The sequence below is a fragment of the Engystomops pustulosus genome, unplaced genomic scaffold (assembly GCF_040894005.1).
Source record: "Engystomops pustulosus unplaced genomic scaffold, aEngPut4.maternal MAT_SCAFFOLD_267, whole genome shotgun sequence".
Lineage (NCBI taxonomy): Eukaryota > Metazoa > Chordata > Amphibia > Anura > Leptodactylidae > Engystomops > Engystomops pustulosus.
Window position 1 is genome coordinate 74,185 of NW_027285147.1, and position 18,577 is coordinate 92,761.

General features: G+C 41.4%; 1 protein-coding gene across 1 annotated transcript in view; it reads left to right on the forward strand.

Moving 5' to 3' along the window:
• Positions 1-18,577, forward strand: part of LOC140110384 (tubby protein homolog) — an 82,243-nt gene that overhangs the window by 44,611 nt on the left and 19,055 nt on the right. Inside the window, exons 3-4 of the mRNA XM_072132206.1 lie at positions 28-168; positions 10,932-11,099. Coding sequence (XP_071988307.1) covers positions 28-168; positions 10,932-11,099 — 309 coding nt within the window. The remainder of the gene's footprint in view (positions 1-27; positions 169-10,931; positions 11,100-18,577) is intronic.

The window sequence follows — 18,577 nt, forward strand, 5'->3', positions numbered from 1 at the left end:
TTGTCCCCCGATGTGCACACGGAGCAGTGCATGAGGCCGAGCAGGAGGACACACAGGGAGCGGCCGAGCCCCAACCTCCAAAATCTACTAAAAAGACCAAGGCGACCGCCGTCACCACCAGCTGCCCGAGCGGTAGCAACAGGAAGGAGAGGAAAGGAAAGCAGAAAGGTCAGATGCACGGTGCCCCCTGCATGACCCCAGCACAGCATGACCCACAGACCTGCACAGCATGACCCCCAGCCCTGCACAGCATGACCCCCAGACCTGCATGACTCGTCATCATCACCTGTACACATAACACTACAGCCACCATTAGGGGGAGATCACTTCATACAGATTATACACCACCACTAGGAGGGGATCACTACATACAGATTATACACCACCACTAGGGGGAGATCACTACATACAGATTATACACCACCACTAGGAGGAGATCACTACATACAGATTATACACCACCACTAGGGGGAGATCACTACATACACATTATACACCACCACTAGGAGGAGATCACTACATACACATTATACACCACCACTAGGGGGAGATCACTACATACACATTATACACCACCACTAGGGGGAGATCACTACATACACATTATACACCACCACTAGGGGGAGATCACTACATACACATTATACACCACCACTAGGGGGAGATCACTACATACACATTATACACCACCACTAGGGGGAGCTCACTACATACACATTACACACCACCACTAGGAGGAGCTCACTACATACACATTACACACCACCACTAGGGGGAGATCACTACATACAGATTATACACCACCACTAGGGGGAGATCACTACATACAGATTATACACCACCACTAGGAGGAGATCACTACATACAGATTATACACCACCACTAGGAGGAGATCACTACATACACATTATACACCACCACTAGGGGGAGATCACTACATACAGACTATACACCACCACTAGGAGGAGATCACTACATACACATTATACACCACCACTAGGGGGAGATCACTACATACACATTATACACCACCACTAGGAGGAGATCACTATATACAGATTATACACCACCACTAGGGGGAGATCACTACATACACATTATACACCACTACTAGGGGGAGATCACTACATACACATTATACACCACCACTAGGAGAAGATCACTACATACACATTATACACCACCACTAGGGGGAGATCACTACATACACATTATACACCACCACTAGGGGGAGATCACTACATACACATTATACACCACCACTAGGGGGAGATCACTACATACACATTATACACCACCACTAGGGGGAGCTCACTACATACACATTATACACCACCACTAGGGGGAGCTCACTACATACACATTATACACCACCACTAGGAGGAGATCACTACATACAGATTATACACCACCACTAGGGGGAGATCACTACATACAGATTATACACCATCACTAGGGGGAGATCACTACATACACATTATACACCACCACTAGGGGGAGATCACTACATACAGATTATACACCACCACTAGGAGGAGATCACTACATACACATTATACACCACCACTAGGGGGAGATCACTACATACACATTATACACCACCACTAGGGGGAGATCACTACATACACATTATACACCACCACTAGGGGGAGATCACTACATACAGATTATACACCACCACTAGGAGGAGATCACTACATACAGATTATACACCACCACTAGGAGGAGATCACTGCATACACATTATACACCACCACTAGGGGGAGATCACTACATACACATTATACACCACCACTAGGAGGAGATCACTACATACACATTATACACCACCACTAGGGGGAGATCACTACATACAGATTATACACCACCACTAGGGGGAGATCACTACATACACATTATACACCACCACTAGGAGGAGATCACTACATACACATTATACACCACCACTAGGGGGAGATCATTACATACACATTATACACCACCACTAGGGGGAGATCACTACATACAGATTATACACCACCACTAGGAGGAGATCACTACATACAGATTATACACCACCACTAGGAGAAGATCACTATATACAGATTATACACCACCACTAGGGGGAGATCGCTACATACAGATTATACACCACCACTAGGGGGAGATCACTACATACACATTATACACCACCACTAGGAGGAGATCACTACATACACATTATACACCACCACTAGGGGGAGATCATTACATACACATTATACACCACCACTAGGGGGAGATCACTACATACAGATTATACACCACCACTAGGAGGAGATCACTACATACAGATTATACACCACCACTAGGAGGAGATCACTACATACAGATTATACACCACCACTAGGGGGAGATCGCTACATACAGATTATACATCACCACTAGGGGGAGATCACTACATACAGATTATACACCACCACTAGGGGGAGATCACTACATACAGATTATACACCACCACTAGGAGGAGATCACTACATACACATTATACACCACCACTAGGAGGAGATCACTACATACAGATTATACACCACCACTAGGGGGAGATCACTACATACAGATTATACACCACCACTAGGAGGAGATCACTACATACAGATTATACACCACCACTAGGGGGAGATCACTACATACAGATTATGCACCACCACTAGGAGGAGATCACTACATACACATTATACACCACCACTAGGAGGAGATCACTACATAAAGATTATACACCACCACTAGGAGGAGATCACTACATACAGATTATACACCACCACTAGGGGGAGATCACTACATACACATTATACACCACCACTAGGGGGAGATCACTACATAAAGATTATACACCACCACTAGGGGGAGATCACTACATACACATTATACACCACCACTAGGGGGAGATCACTACATACACATTATACACCACCACTAGGGGGAGATCACTACATAAAGATTATACATCACCACTAGGGGGAGATCACTACATACAGATTATACACCACCACTAGGGGGAGATCACTACATACACATTATACACCACCACTAGGGGGAGATCACTACATACAGATTATACACCACCACTAGGAGGAGAACACTACATACAGATTATACACCACCACTAGGGGGAGATTACTACATACACATTATACACCACCACTAGGAGGAGATTACTACATACAGATTATACACCACCACTAGGGGGAGATCACTACATACACATTATACACCACCACTAGGGGGAGAACACTACATACAGATTATACACCACCACTAGGGGGAGATCACTACATACACATTATACACCACCACTAGGGGGAGATCACTACATACAGATTATACACCACCACTAGAGGGAGATCACTACATACACATTATACACCACCACTAGGAGGAGATCACTACATACACATTATACACCACCACTAGGGGGAGCTCACTACATACAGATTATACATCACCACTAGGAGGAGATCACTACATACACATTATACACCACCACTAGGGGGAGCTCACTACATACAGATTATACACCACCACTAGGAGGAGATCACTACATACACCTTATACACCACCACTAGGGGGAGATCACTACATACAGATTATACACCACCACTAGGGGGAGATCACTACATACACATTATACACCACCACTAGGGGGAGATCACTACATACACATTATACACCACCACTAGGAGGAGATCACTACATACACATTATGCACCACCACTAGGGGGAGATCACTACATACACATTATACACCACCACTAGGGGGAGATCACTACATACACATTATACACCACCACTAGGAGGAGATCACTACATACAGATTATACACCACCACTAGGGGGAGATCACTACATACAGATTATACACCACCACTAGGAGGAGATCACTACATACAGATTATACACCACCACTAGGGGGAGATCACTACATACAGATTATACACCACCACTAGGGGGAGCTCACTATATACAGATCATACACCACCACTAGGAGGAGATCACTACATACACATTATACACCACCACTAGGGGGAGATCACTACATACACATTATACACCACCACTAGGAGGAGATCACTACATACACATTATACACCACCACTAGGGGGAGCTCACTACATACACATTATACACCACCACTAGGAGGAGATCACTACATACAGATTATACACCACCACTAGGGGGAGCTCACTACATACAGATTATACACCACCACTAGGGGGAGATCACTACATACAGATTATACACCACCACTAGGGGGAGATCACTACATACAGATTATACACCACCACTAGGAGGAGATCACTACATACAGATTATACACCACCACTAGGGGGAGATCACTACATACACATTATACACCACCACTAGGGGGAGATCACTACATACACATTATACACCACCACTAGGGGGAGATCACTACATACACATTATACACCACCACTAGGGGGAGATCACTACATACACATTATACACCACCACTAGGGGGAGATCACTACATACACATTATACACCACCACTAGGAGGAGATCACTACATACAGATTATACACCACCACTAGGGGGAGCTCACTACATACAGATTATACACCACCACTAGGAGGAGATCACTACATACAGATTATACACCACCACTAGGGGGAGATCACTACATACAGATTATACACCACCACTAGGGGGAGATCACTACATACAGATTATACACCACCACTAGGAGATCACTACATACAGATTATACACCACCACTAGGGGGAGATCACTACATACACATTATACACCACCACTAGGGGGAGATCACTACATACAGATTATACACCACCACTAGGGGGAGATCACTACATACACATTATACATCACCACTAGGAGGAGATCACTACATACATATTATACACCACCACTAGGGGGAGATCACTACATACAGATTATACACCACCACTAGGGGGAGATCACTACATACAGATTATACACCACCACTAGGGGGAGATCACTACATACACATTATACACCACCACTAGGGGGAGATCACTACATACACATTATACACCACCACTAGGGGGAGATCACTACATACACATTATACACCACCACTAGGGGGAGATCACTACATACACATTATACACCACCACTAGGAGGAGATCACTACATACAGATTATACACCACCACTAGGGGGAGCTCACTACATACAGATTATACACCACCACTAGGAGGAGATCACTACATACAGATTATACACCACCACTAGGGGGAGATCACTACATACAGATTATACACCACCACTAGGGGGAGATCACTACATACAGATTATACACCACCACTAGGAGGAGATCACTACATACAGATTATACACCACCACTAGGGGGAGATCACTACATACACATTATACACCACCACTAGGGGGAGATCACTACATACAGATTATACACCACCACTAGGAGGAGCTCATTACATACAAATTATACACCACCACTAGGAGGAGCTCATTACATACATATTATACACCACCACTAGGGGGAGATCACTACATACAGATTATACACCACCACTAGGGGGAGATCACTACATACAGATTATACACCACCACTAGGGGGAGATCACTACATACACATTATACACCACCACTAGGAGGAGATCACTACATACACATTATACACCACCACTAGGGGGAGATCACTACATACAGATTATACACCACCACTAGGAGGAGATCACTACATACAGATTATACACCACCACTAGGAGGAGATCACTACATACAGATTATACACCACCACTAGGGGGAGATCACTACATACACATTATACACCACCACTAGGGGGAGATCACTACATACAGATTATACACCACCTCTAGGGGGAGATCACTACATACACATTATACACCACCACTAGGGGGAGATCACTACATACAGATTATACACCACCACTAGGGAGAGATCACTACATACACATTATACACCACCACTAGGGGGAGATCACTACATACACATTATACACCACCACTAGGGGGAGATCACTACATACACATTATAAACCACCACTAGGGGGAGATCACTTCATACAGATTATACACCACCACTAGGGGGAGATCACTACATATAGATTATACACCACCACTAGGAGGAGATCACTACATACACATTATACACCACCACTAGGGGGAGCTCACTACATACAGATTATACACCACCACTAGGGGGAGATCACTACATACACATTATACACCACCACTAGGGGGAGCTCACTACATACACATTATACAGCACCACTAGGAGGAGATCACTACATACAGATTATACACCACCACTAGGAGGAGATCACTACATACACATTATACACCACCATTAGGGGGAGATCACTACATACAGATTATACACCACCACTAGGAGGAGATCACTACATACAGATTATACACCACCACTAGGGGGAGATCACTACATACAGATTATACACCACCACTAGGAGGAGATCACTACATACAGATTATACACCACCACTAGGGGGAGCTCACTACATACAGATTATACACCACCACTAGGGGGAGATAACTACATACAGATTATACACCACCACTAGGGGGAGATCACTACATACAGATTATACACCACCACTAGGAGGAGATTACTACATACACATTATACATCACCACTAGGGGGAGATCACTACATACACATTATACACCACCACTAGGGGGAGATCACTACATACAGATTATACACCACCACTAGGAGGAGATCACTACATACAGATTATACACCACCACTAGGGGGAGATCACTACATACACATTATACACCACCACTAGGGGGAGATCACTACATACACATTATACACCACCACTAGGAGGAGATCACTACATACACATTATACACCACCACTAGGGGGAGATCACTACATACACATTATACACCACCACTAGGAGGAGATCACTACATACAGATTATACACCACCACTAGGGGGAGATCACTACATACACATTATACACCACCACTAGGAGGAGATCACTACATACACATTATACACCACCACTAGGGGGAGATCACTACATACACATTATACACCACCACTAGGGGGAGATCACTACATACAGATTATACACCACCACTAGGGGGAGCTCACTACATACACATTATACACCACCACTAGGGGGAGATCACTACATACACATTATACACCACCACTAGGGGGAGATCACTACATACAGATTATACACCACCACTAGGAGGAGCTCACTACATACACATTATACACCACCACTAGGGGGAGATCACTACATACACATTATACACCACCACTAGGAGGAGATCACTACATACAGATTATACACCACCACTAGGAGGAGATCACTACATACACATTATACACCACCACTAGGGGGAGATCACTACATACACATTATACACCACCACTAGGAGGAGATCACTACATACACATTATACACCACCACTAGGGGGAGATCACTACATACACATTATACACCACCACTAGGAGGAGATCACTACATACAGATTATACACCACCACTAGGAGGAGATCACTACATACACATTATACACCACCACTAGGGGGAGATCACTACATACACATTATACACCACCACTAGGAGGAGATCACTACATACACATTATACACCACCACTAGGGGGAGATCACTACATACACATTATACACCACCACTAGGGGGAGATCACTACATACACATTATACACCACCACTAGGAGGAGATCACTACATACACATTATACACCACCACTAGGGGGAGATCACTACATACACATTATACACCACCACTAGGAGGAGATCACTACATACACATTATACACCACCACTAGGGGGAGATCACTACATACACATTATACACCACCACTAGGAGGAGATCACTACATACAGATTATACATCACCACTAGGGGGAGATCACTACATACACATTATACACCACCACTAGGGGGAGATCACTACATACACATTATACACCACCACTAGGGGAAGATCACTACATACACATTATACACCACCACTAGGAGGAGATCACTACATACAGATTATACACCACCACTAGGGGGAGATCACTACATACACATTATACACCACCACTAGGAGGAGATCACTACATACAGATTATACACCATCACTAGGGGGAGACCACTACATACACATTATACACCCCCACTAGGAGGAGATCACTACATACACATTATACACCACCACTAGGGGGAGATCACTACATACACATTATACACCACCACTAGGAGGAGATCACTATATACAGATTATACACCACCACTAGGGGGAGATCACTACATACAGATTATACACCACCACTAGGAGGAGACCACTACATACACATTATACACCACCACTAGGGGGAGATCACTACATACAGATTATACACCACCACTAGGGGGAGATCACTACATACACATTATACACCACCACTAGGAGGAGATCACTACATACAGATTATACACCACCACTAGGAGGAGATCACTACATACAGATTATACATCACCACTAGGGGGAGATCACTACATACACATTATACACCACCACTAGGGGGAGATCACTACATACACATTATACACCACCACTAGGGGAAGATCACTACATACACATTATACACCACCACTAGGGGGAGATCACTACATACACATTATACACCACCACTAGGGGGAGATCACTACATACACATTATACACCACCACTAGGAGGAGATCACTACATACACATTATACACCACCACTAGGGGGAGATCACTACATACACATTATACACCACCACTAGGAGGAGATCACTACATACAGATTATACACCACCACTAGGAGGAGATCACTACATACACATTATACACCACCACTAGGGGGAGATCACTACATACACATTATACACCACCACTAGGGGGAGATCACTACATACACATTATACACCACCACTAGGGGGAGATCACTACATACACATTATACACCACCACTAGGAGGAGATCACTACATACAGATTATACACCACCACTAGGAGGAGATCACTACATACAGATTATACACCACCACTAGGAGGAGATCACTACATACACATTATACACCACCACTAGGGGGAGATCACTACATACACATTATACACCACCACTAGGGGGAGATCACTACATACACATTATACACCACCACTAGGAGGAGATCACTACATACACATTATACATCACCACTAGGGGGAGATCACTACATACACATTATACACCACCACTAGGGGGAGATCACTACATACACATTATACACCACCACTAGGAGGAGATCACTACATACACATTATACACCACCACTAGGGAAGATCACAGTATACAGATTATACATCACCACTAGGGGGAGATCACTACATACACATTATACACCACCACTAGGGGGAGATCACTACATACACATTATACACCACCACTAGGGGGAGATCACTACATACACATTATACACCACCACTAGGGGGAGGTCACTACATACAGATTATACATCACCACTAGGGGGGATCACTACATACAGATTATACACCACCACTAGGAGGAGATCACTACATACACATTATACACCACCACTAGGGGGAGCTCACTACATACACATTATACACCACCACTAGGGGGAGATCACTACATACACATTATACACCACCACTAGGAGGAGATCACTACATACACATTATACACCACCACTAGGAGGAGATCACTACATACACATTATACACCACCACTAGGAGGAGATCACTACATACAGATTATACACCACCACTAGGAGGAGATCACTACATACACATTATACACCACCACTAGGGGGAGATCACTACATACATATTATACACCACCACTAGGAGGAGATCACTACATACACATTATACACCACCACTAGGGGGAGATCACTACATACACATTATACACCACCACTAGGGGGAGCTCACTACATACACATTATACACCACCACTAGGGGGAGATCACTACATACACATTATACACCACCACTAGGGGGAGATCACTACATACACATTATACACCACCACTAGGAGGAGATCACTACATACACATTATACACCACCACTAGGGGGAGATCACTACATACAGATTATACACCACCACTTGGGGGAGATCACTACATACAGATTATACACCACCACTAGGAGGAGATCACTACATACACATTATACATCACCACTAGGAGGAGCTCACTACATACACATTATACACCACCACTAGGAGGAGATCACTACATACACATTATACATCACCACTAGGGGGAGATCACTACATACACATTATACACCACCACTAGGAGGAGATCACTACATACACATTATACACCACCACTAGGGGGAGCTCACTACATACACATTATACACCACCACTAGGGGGAGATCACTACATACACATTATACACCACCACTAGGGGAGATCACTACATACACATTATACACCACCACTAGGAGGAGATCACTACATACACATTATACACCACCACTAGGAGGAGATCACTACATACACATTATACACCACCACTAGGGGGAGCTCACTACATACACATTATACACCACCACTAGTGGTAGACATTTTCGGTGTCTGCCGTTGTGTTGGACTGTAGACAGGATTAGTCCGTTAGGGTAAAGCTCATAGTCTCCTGCCTGTTGCATGGGGGGGGGGGGGGGGGGCATTGTCTGGATATTTCCTGCTGTTTGTGGTCATGTGACGTGTCTGCAGTGGATGTGGATATGTTGTGTCCCTGTACACGTGGGGAATGTGTTACATTATTTCCTCTTGTTATTTGGTGAGTTTTATTTTGTTGTGTCCGGTATCAGTGGAGCTGGTGTCTTATGGATTTGCACTATGGGAAGGGGGCGCCCCAGCCAGCAGGGGGCAGTAGTGATATAACTGCCTGCTCAGTGCCCGGTGTCTGCCCCTCAGGTATCGATGGCCCCGCCGCTGCCTTCCCGGATGAGGCGGCAGATTCGGGGAGTCACGTGCAGATACTCACAGTCGGTCAGTCCAACCACGAGGAGGAGGAGGGAGAAACAACGGCCAGCGGCCAACAGCAGAGCAAACAGGACCTGAGGGTGACCATGCAGAAGAAAGGTGAGTCCTCCGCCAGCCTAGGGGGGCTACAGGGGGCCGGGGCAGGAGATCACCAGGATCTCTGGGTATCTGCCAGGGATTTATTTTATTTTATTTCAAATTCACACATACATACATTACACACACACATACATTACACACATATACATTACACACACATACATACATTACACACACACATACATTACACACATATACATTACACACACATACATACATTACACACACACATACATACATTACACACATATACATTACACACACATATACATTACACACACATATACATTACACACACACATACATTACACACATATACATTACACACACATATACATTACACACACATATACATTACACACACATACATACATTACACACACACATACATTACACACATATACATTACACACACATATACATTACACACACATATACATTACACACACACATACATTACACACATATACATTACACACACATATACATTACACACACATATACATTACACACACATATACACATTACACACACATACACATTACACACACATATACATTACACACACATATACATTACACACACATACATACATTACACACACATACATTACACACACATATACATTACACACACATATACACATTACACACACATACATACATCACACATACATACATTACACACACACATATACATTACACACACATACATACATTACACACACACATACATTACACACATATACATTACACACACATACATACATTACACACACACATACATTACACACACATACATACATTACACACACATACATTACACACACATACATACATTACACACAGATACATTACACACATATACATACATTACACACACACATATACATTACACACAGATACATTACACACACATATACATCACACATACATGCATTACACACACACATACATTACACACATATACATTACACACACATACATACATTACACACACACATACAGTACACACATATACATTACACACACATACATACATTACACACACACACATACATTACACACATATACATTACACACACATGCATAAATTACACACACATACATACATTACACACACACATATACATTACACACAGATACATTACACACACATATACATCACACATACATACATTACACACACACATACATCACACATACATACATCACACACATATACATTACACACACATATACACATTACACACATATACATTACACACGCATACATACATTACACACACATACATACATTACACACACATACAAACATTACACACACATATACATTACACACATATATACATTACACACACATACATTACACACATATACATTACACACACATACAAACATTACACACACACACATACATTACACACACACATATACATTACAAACATATACATTACACACACATATACATCACACATATACATTACACACACATACATACATTACACATACATACATACATTACACACACACATATACATTACACACACATACATTACACACACATTTACATCACACATACATACATTACACACATACATACATTACACACATTTACACACACATATACATTACACACACATACATTACACATACATACATCACACACATATACATTACACACACATATACACATTACACACATACATACATTACACACACATACATTACACACATATACATTACACACGCATACATACATTACACACACACATATACATTACACACATATACATTACACACACATACATACATTACACACACATACATACATTACACACACATATACATTACACACACATACATACATTACACACACATACAAACATTACACACACATATACATTACACACATATATACATTGCACACACATACATTACACACATATACATTACACACACATACATACATTACACACATACATACATACATTACACACACACATATACATTACACACATATACATTACACACACATATACATCACACATATACATTACACATACATACATTACACATACATACATACATTACACACACACATATACATCACACATACATTGCACACATACATACATTACACATACATACATCACACACATATACATTACACACACATACATACATTACACACATACATACATACATTACACACACACATATACATTACACACATATACATTACACACACATATACATCACACATATACATTACACATACATACATTACACATACATACATACATTACACACACACATATACATCACACATACATACATTGCACACATACATACATTACACATACATACATCACACACATATACATTACACACATACATACATCACACACATATACATTACACACATACATACATCACACACATATACACATTACACACATACATACATTACACACACATACATACATTACACACACATACATTACACACACATATGCATTACATACATATACATCACACATACATTACACACACATATACATTACATACATATACATCACACATACATACATTACACGCACATATACATTACACACATATATACATTACACACACATACATTACACACACATATACATCACACATACATACATTACACACACATACATACATTACACACATATATACATTACACACATACATTACACACACATATACATCACACATACATACATTACACACATTTACACACACATATACATTACACACACATATACACATTACACACACACATACATTACACACACATACATCACACACATATACATTACACACATATACATTACACTTTACTTCCAAATACACACATATACATATATATACATATTTATATATATACACAGCACGGAGGAGGAGTCTGCTCTCAGTTTCCTGTATTTTCCTGACTATAATAATTGTAGATTCGCACTGAAGGCGTCAGACCCTCTGACTTATCACATGTGGGATTATATTCTCACCAAACAGTGTGAGACCCCGGAGACTCTCTTATACCCCCCGGTCCTTGTGCTGTGCTCACTGCTCTGCACAGTCTGGGCTTCTCTCCACAGATACAAGAGGGAGTCACCTGGAGAGGTACAAGAGGGAGTCACCTGGAGAGAGAGAGATACAAGAGGGAGTCACCTGGAGAGGTACAAGAGGGAGTGACCTGGAGAGGTGCAAGAGGGAGTCACCAGGAGAGGTGCAAGAGGGAGTCACCTGGAGAGAGAGATACAAGAGGGAGTCACATGGAGAGATACAAGAGGGAGTCACCTGGAGAGAGAGAGATACAAGAGGGAGTCACCTGGAGAGAGAGATACAAGAGGGAGTCACATGGAGAGATACAAGAGGGAGTCACCTGGAGAGATACAAGAGGGAGTCACCTGGAGAGATACAAGAGGTAGTCACCCAGAGAGATCTCCATCAGTCCTGGAGGAGATCCCAGAGATACAAGAGGTAGCCCCCTGGAGAGGTACAAGAGTCAGTCCCCTGGAGAGATAAAAGAGGGAGTCACCTGGAGAGATAAAAGAGGTAGTCACCTGGAGAGATACAATAGGTAGTCACCTGGAGAGATACAAGAGGTAGTCACCTGGAGAGATACAAGAGGTAGTCACCTGGAGAGGTACAAGAGGTAGTCACCTGGAGAGATGCAAGAGGGAGTCACCTGGAGAGATAAAAGAGGTAGTCACATGGAGAGATAATAGAGGTAGGCACCTGGAGGGGTACAAGAGGGAGTCACCTGGAGACATACAAGAGGGAGTCACCTGGAGACATACAAGAGGGAGTCACCTGAAGACATACAAGAGGTAGTCACCTGGAGAGATACAAGAGGTAGTCACCTGGAGGGGTACAAGAGGGAGTCACCTGGAGGGGTACAAGAGGGAGTCACCTGGAGACATACAAGAGGGAGTCACCTGGAGGGGTACAAGAGGGAGTCACCTGGAGAGATACAAGAGGTAGTCACCTGGAGACATACAAGAGGTATCCACCTGTAGAGATACAAGAGGTAGTCACCCAGAGAGATCTCCATCAGTCCTGGAGGAGATCCCAGAGATACAAGAGGTAGCCCCCTGGAGAGGTACAAGAGTCAGTCCCCTGGAGAGATAAAAGAGGGAGTCACCTGGAGAGATAAAAGAGGTAGTCACCTGGAGGGGTTCAAGAGGTAGTCACCTTGAGACATACAAGAGGGAGTCACCTGGAGAGATACAAGAGGTAGTCACCTGGAGACATACAAGAGGTGGTCACCTGCAGAGATACAAGAGGTAGTCACCTGCAGAGATACAAGAGGTTGTCACCTGGAGAGATGTGTGGATGTGCCGTCCAGTTCTTTTTCTCTCCCCATGTTGATAAACATAATCCTCCCCGGGCGCTCGCTATACACAGATCCCCTCACTCACCACTAGGACATAAAGTACACAGCGTTCCAGGCACAGAGGTCAGGGCTGCACTCTCCTGCCTCCTCTCTCAGCTCTGCTCAGCAGCTGTATCCCGCCTGATTTGGCTGCTGCCACCACCTGTGTCCAAGGTGCCGGACAACACAACCTCTGCATTAGCCTTGCATAGTAGGAAAACCCAGGGGAAACATACCGCCCATCCACAGTTATCCCCTCAGTGTCTCACAACACATATACATTACATACATACACACATCACATATACATTACATACACACATCACATATACACACATATACATTACATACATACACACATCACATATACACACATATACATTACATACACACACATCACATATACACACATATACATTACATACACACACATCACATATACACACATATACATTACATACACACACATCACATATACACACATATACATTACATACACACATCACATATACACACATATATATTACATACACACATCACATATACACACATATATATTACATACACACATCGCATATACACACGTATATATTACATACACACACATCACATATACATTACATACATACACACATCACATATACACACATATACATTACATACACACATCACATATACATTACATACATACACACATCACATATACACACGTATATATTACATACACACACATCACATATACATTACATACACACATCACATATACACACATATACATTACATACACACATCACATATACACACATATACATTACATACACACACATCACATATACACACATATATATTACATACACACATCACATATACACACATATATATTACATACACACATCACATATACACACATATATATTACATACACACATCACATATACACACATATATATTACATACACACATCACATATACATTACATACACACATCACATATACACACATATACATTACATACACACATCACATATACACACATATACATTACATACATACACACATCACATATACACACATATACATTACATACACACACACATCACATATACACACATATACATTACATACATACACACATCACATATACACATATATACAGTACATACATACACACATCACATATACACACATATACATTACATACATACACACATCACATATACACACATATACATTACATACATACACACATCACATATACACACATATACATTACATACAGACACATCACATATACACACATATACATTACATACACACATCACATATACACACATATACATTACATACACACATCACATATACACACATATACATTACATACATACACACATCACATATGCACACATATACATTACATACACACACATCACATATACACACATATACATTACATACATACACACATCACATATACACATATATACAGTACATACATACACACATCACATATACACACATATACATTACATACATACACACATCACATATACACACATATACATTACATACATACACACATCACATATACACACATATACATTACATACACACACATCACATATACACACATATACATTACATACATACACACATCACATATACACATATATACAGTACATACATACACACATCACATATACACACATATACATTACATACATACACACATCACATATACACACATATACATTACATACATAAACACATCACATATACACACATATACATTACATACAGACACATCACATATACACACATATACATTACATACACACATCACATATACACACATATACATTACATACACACATCACATATACACACATATACATTACATACATACACACATCACATATGCACACATATACATTACATACACACACACATCACATATACACACATATACATTACATACATACACACATCACATATACACATATATACAGTACATACATACACACATCACATATACACACATATACATTACATACATACACACATCACATATACACACATATACATTACATACAAACACACATCACATATACACACATATATACATTACATACATACACACATCACATATACACACATATACATTACCAGCCTCCACTCAGAGAGACAACACTCGCAGCTCTGCTTAGCGGCTTTATGCAGGCTGATTAGGCTGTTCCCACCACCTGTGTCCAAGGTGCTGGACAACACAACCTCAGCACTCAGGCCTCGCATTGTATGAAAACCTAGGGGAAACATACCGCCCATCCACAGTTACCCCTTCAGTGTCTCACAACACATATACATTACATACACACACACATCACATATACACACATATACATTACATACATACACACATCACATATACACATATATACAGTACATACATACACACATCACATATACACACATATACATTACATACATACACACATCACATATACACACATATACATTACATACATAAACACATCACATATACACACATATACATTACATACAGACACATCACATATACACACATATACATTACATACACACATCACATATACACACATATACATTACATACACACATCACATATACACACATATACATTACATACATACACACATCACATATGCACACATATACATTACATACACACACACATCACATATACACACATATACATTACATACATACACACATCACATATACACATATATACAGTACATACATACACACATCACATATACACACATATACATTACATACATACACACATCACATATACACACATATACATTACATACATACACACATCACATATACACACATATATACATTACATACATACACACATCACATATACACACATATACATTACCAGCCTCCACTCAGAGAGACAACACTCGCAGCTCTGCTTAGCGGCTTTATGCAGGCTGATTAGGCTGTTCCCACCACCTGTGTCCCAGGTGCAGGACAACACAACCTCAGCACTAAGGCCTCGCATTGTATGAAAACCTAGGGGA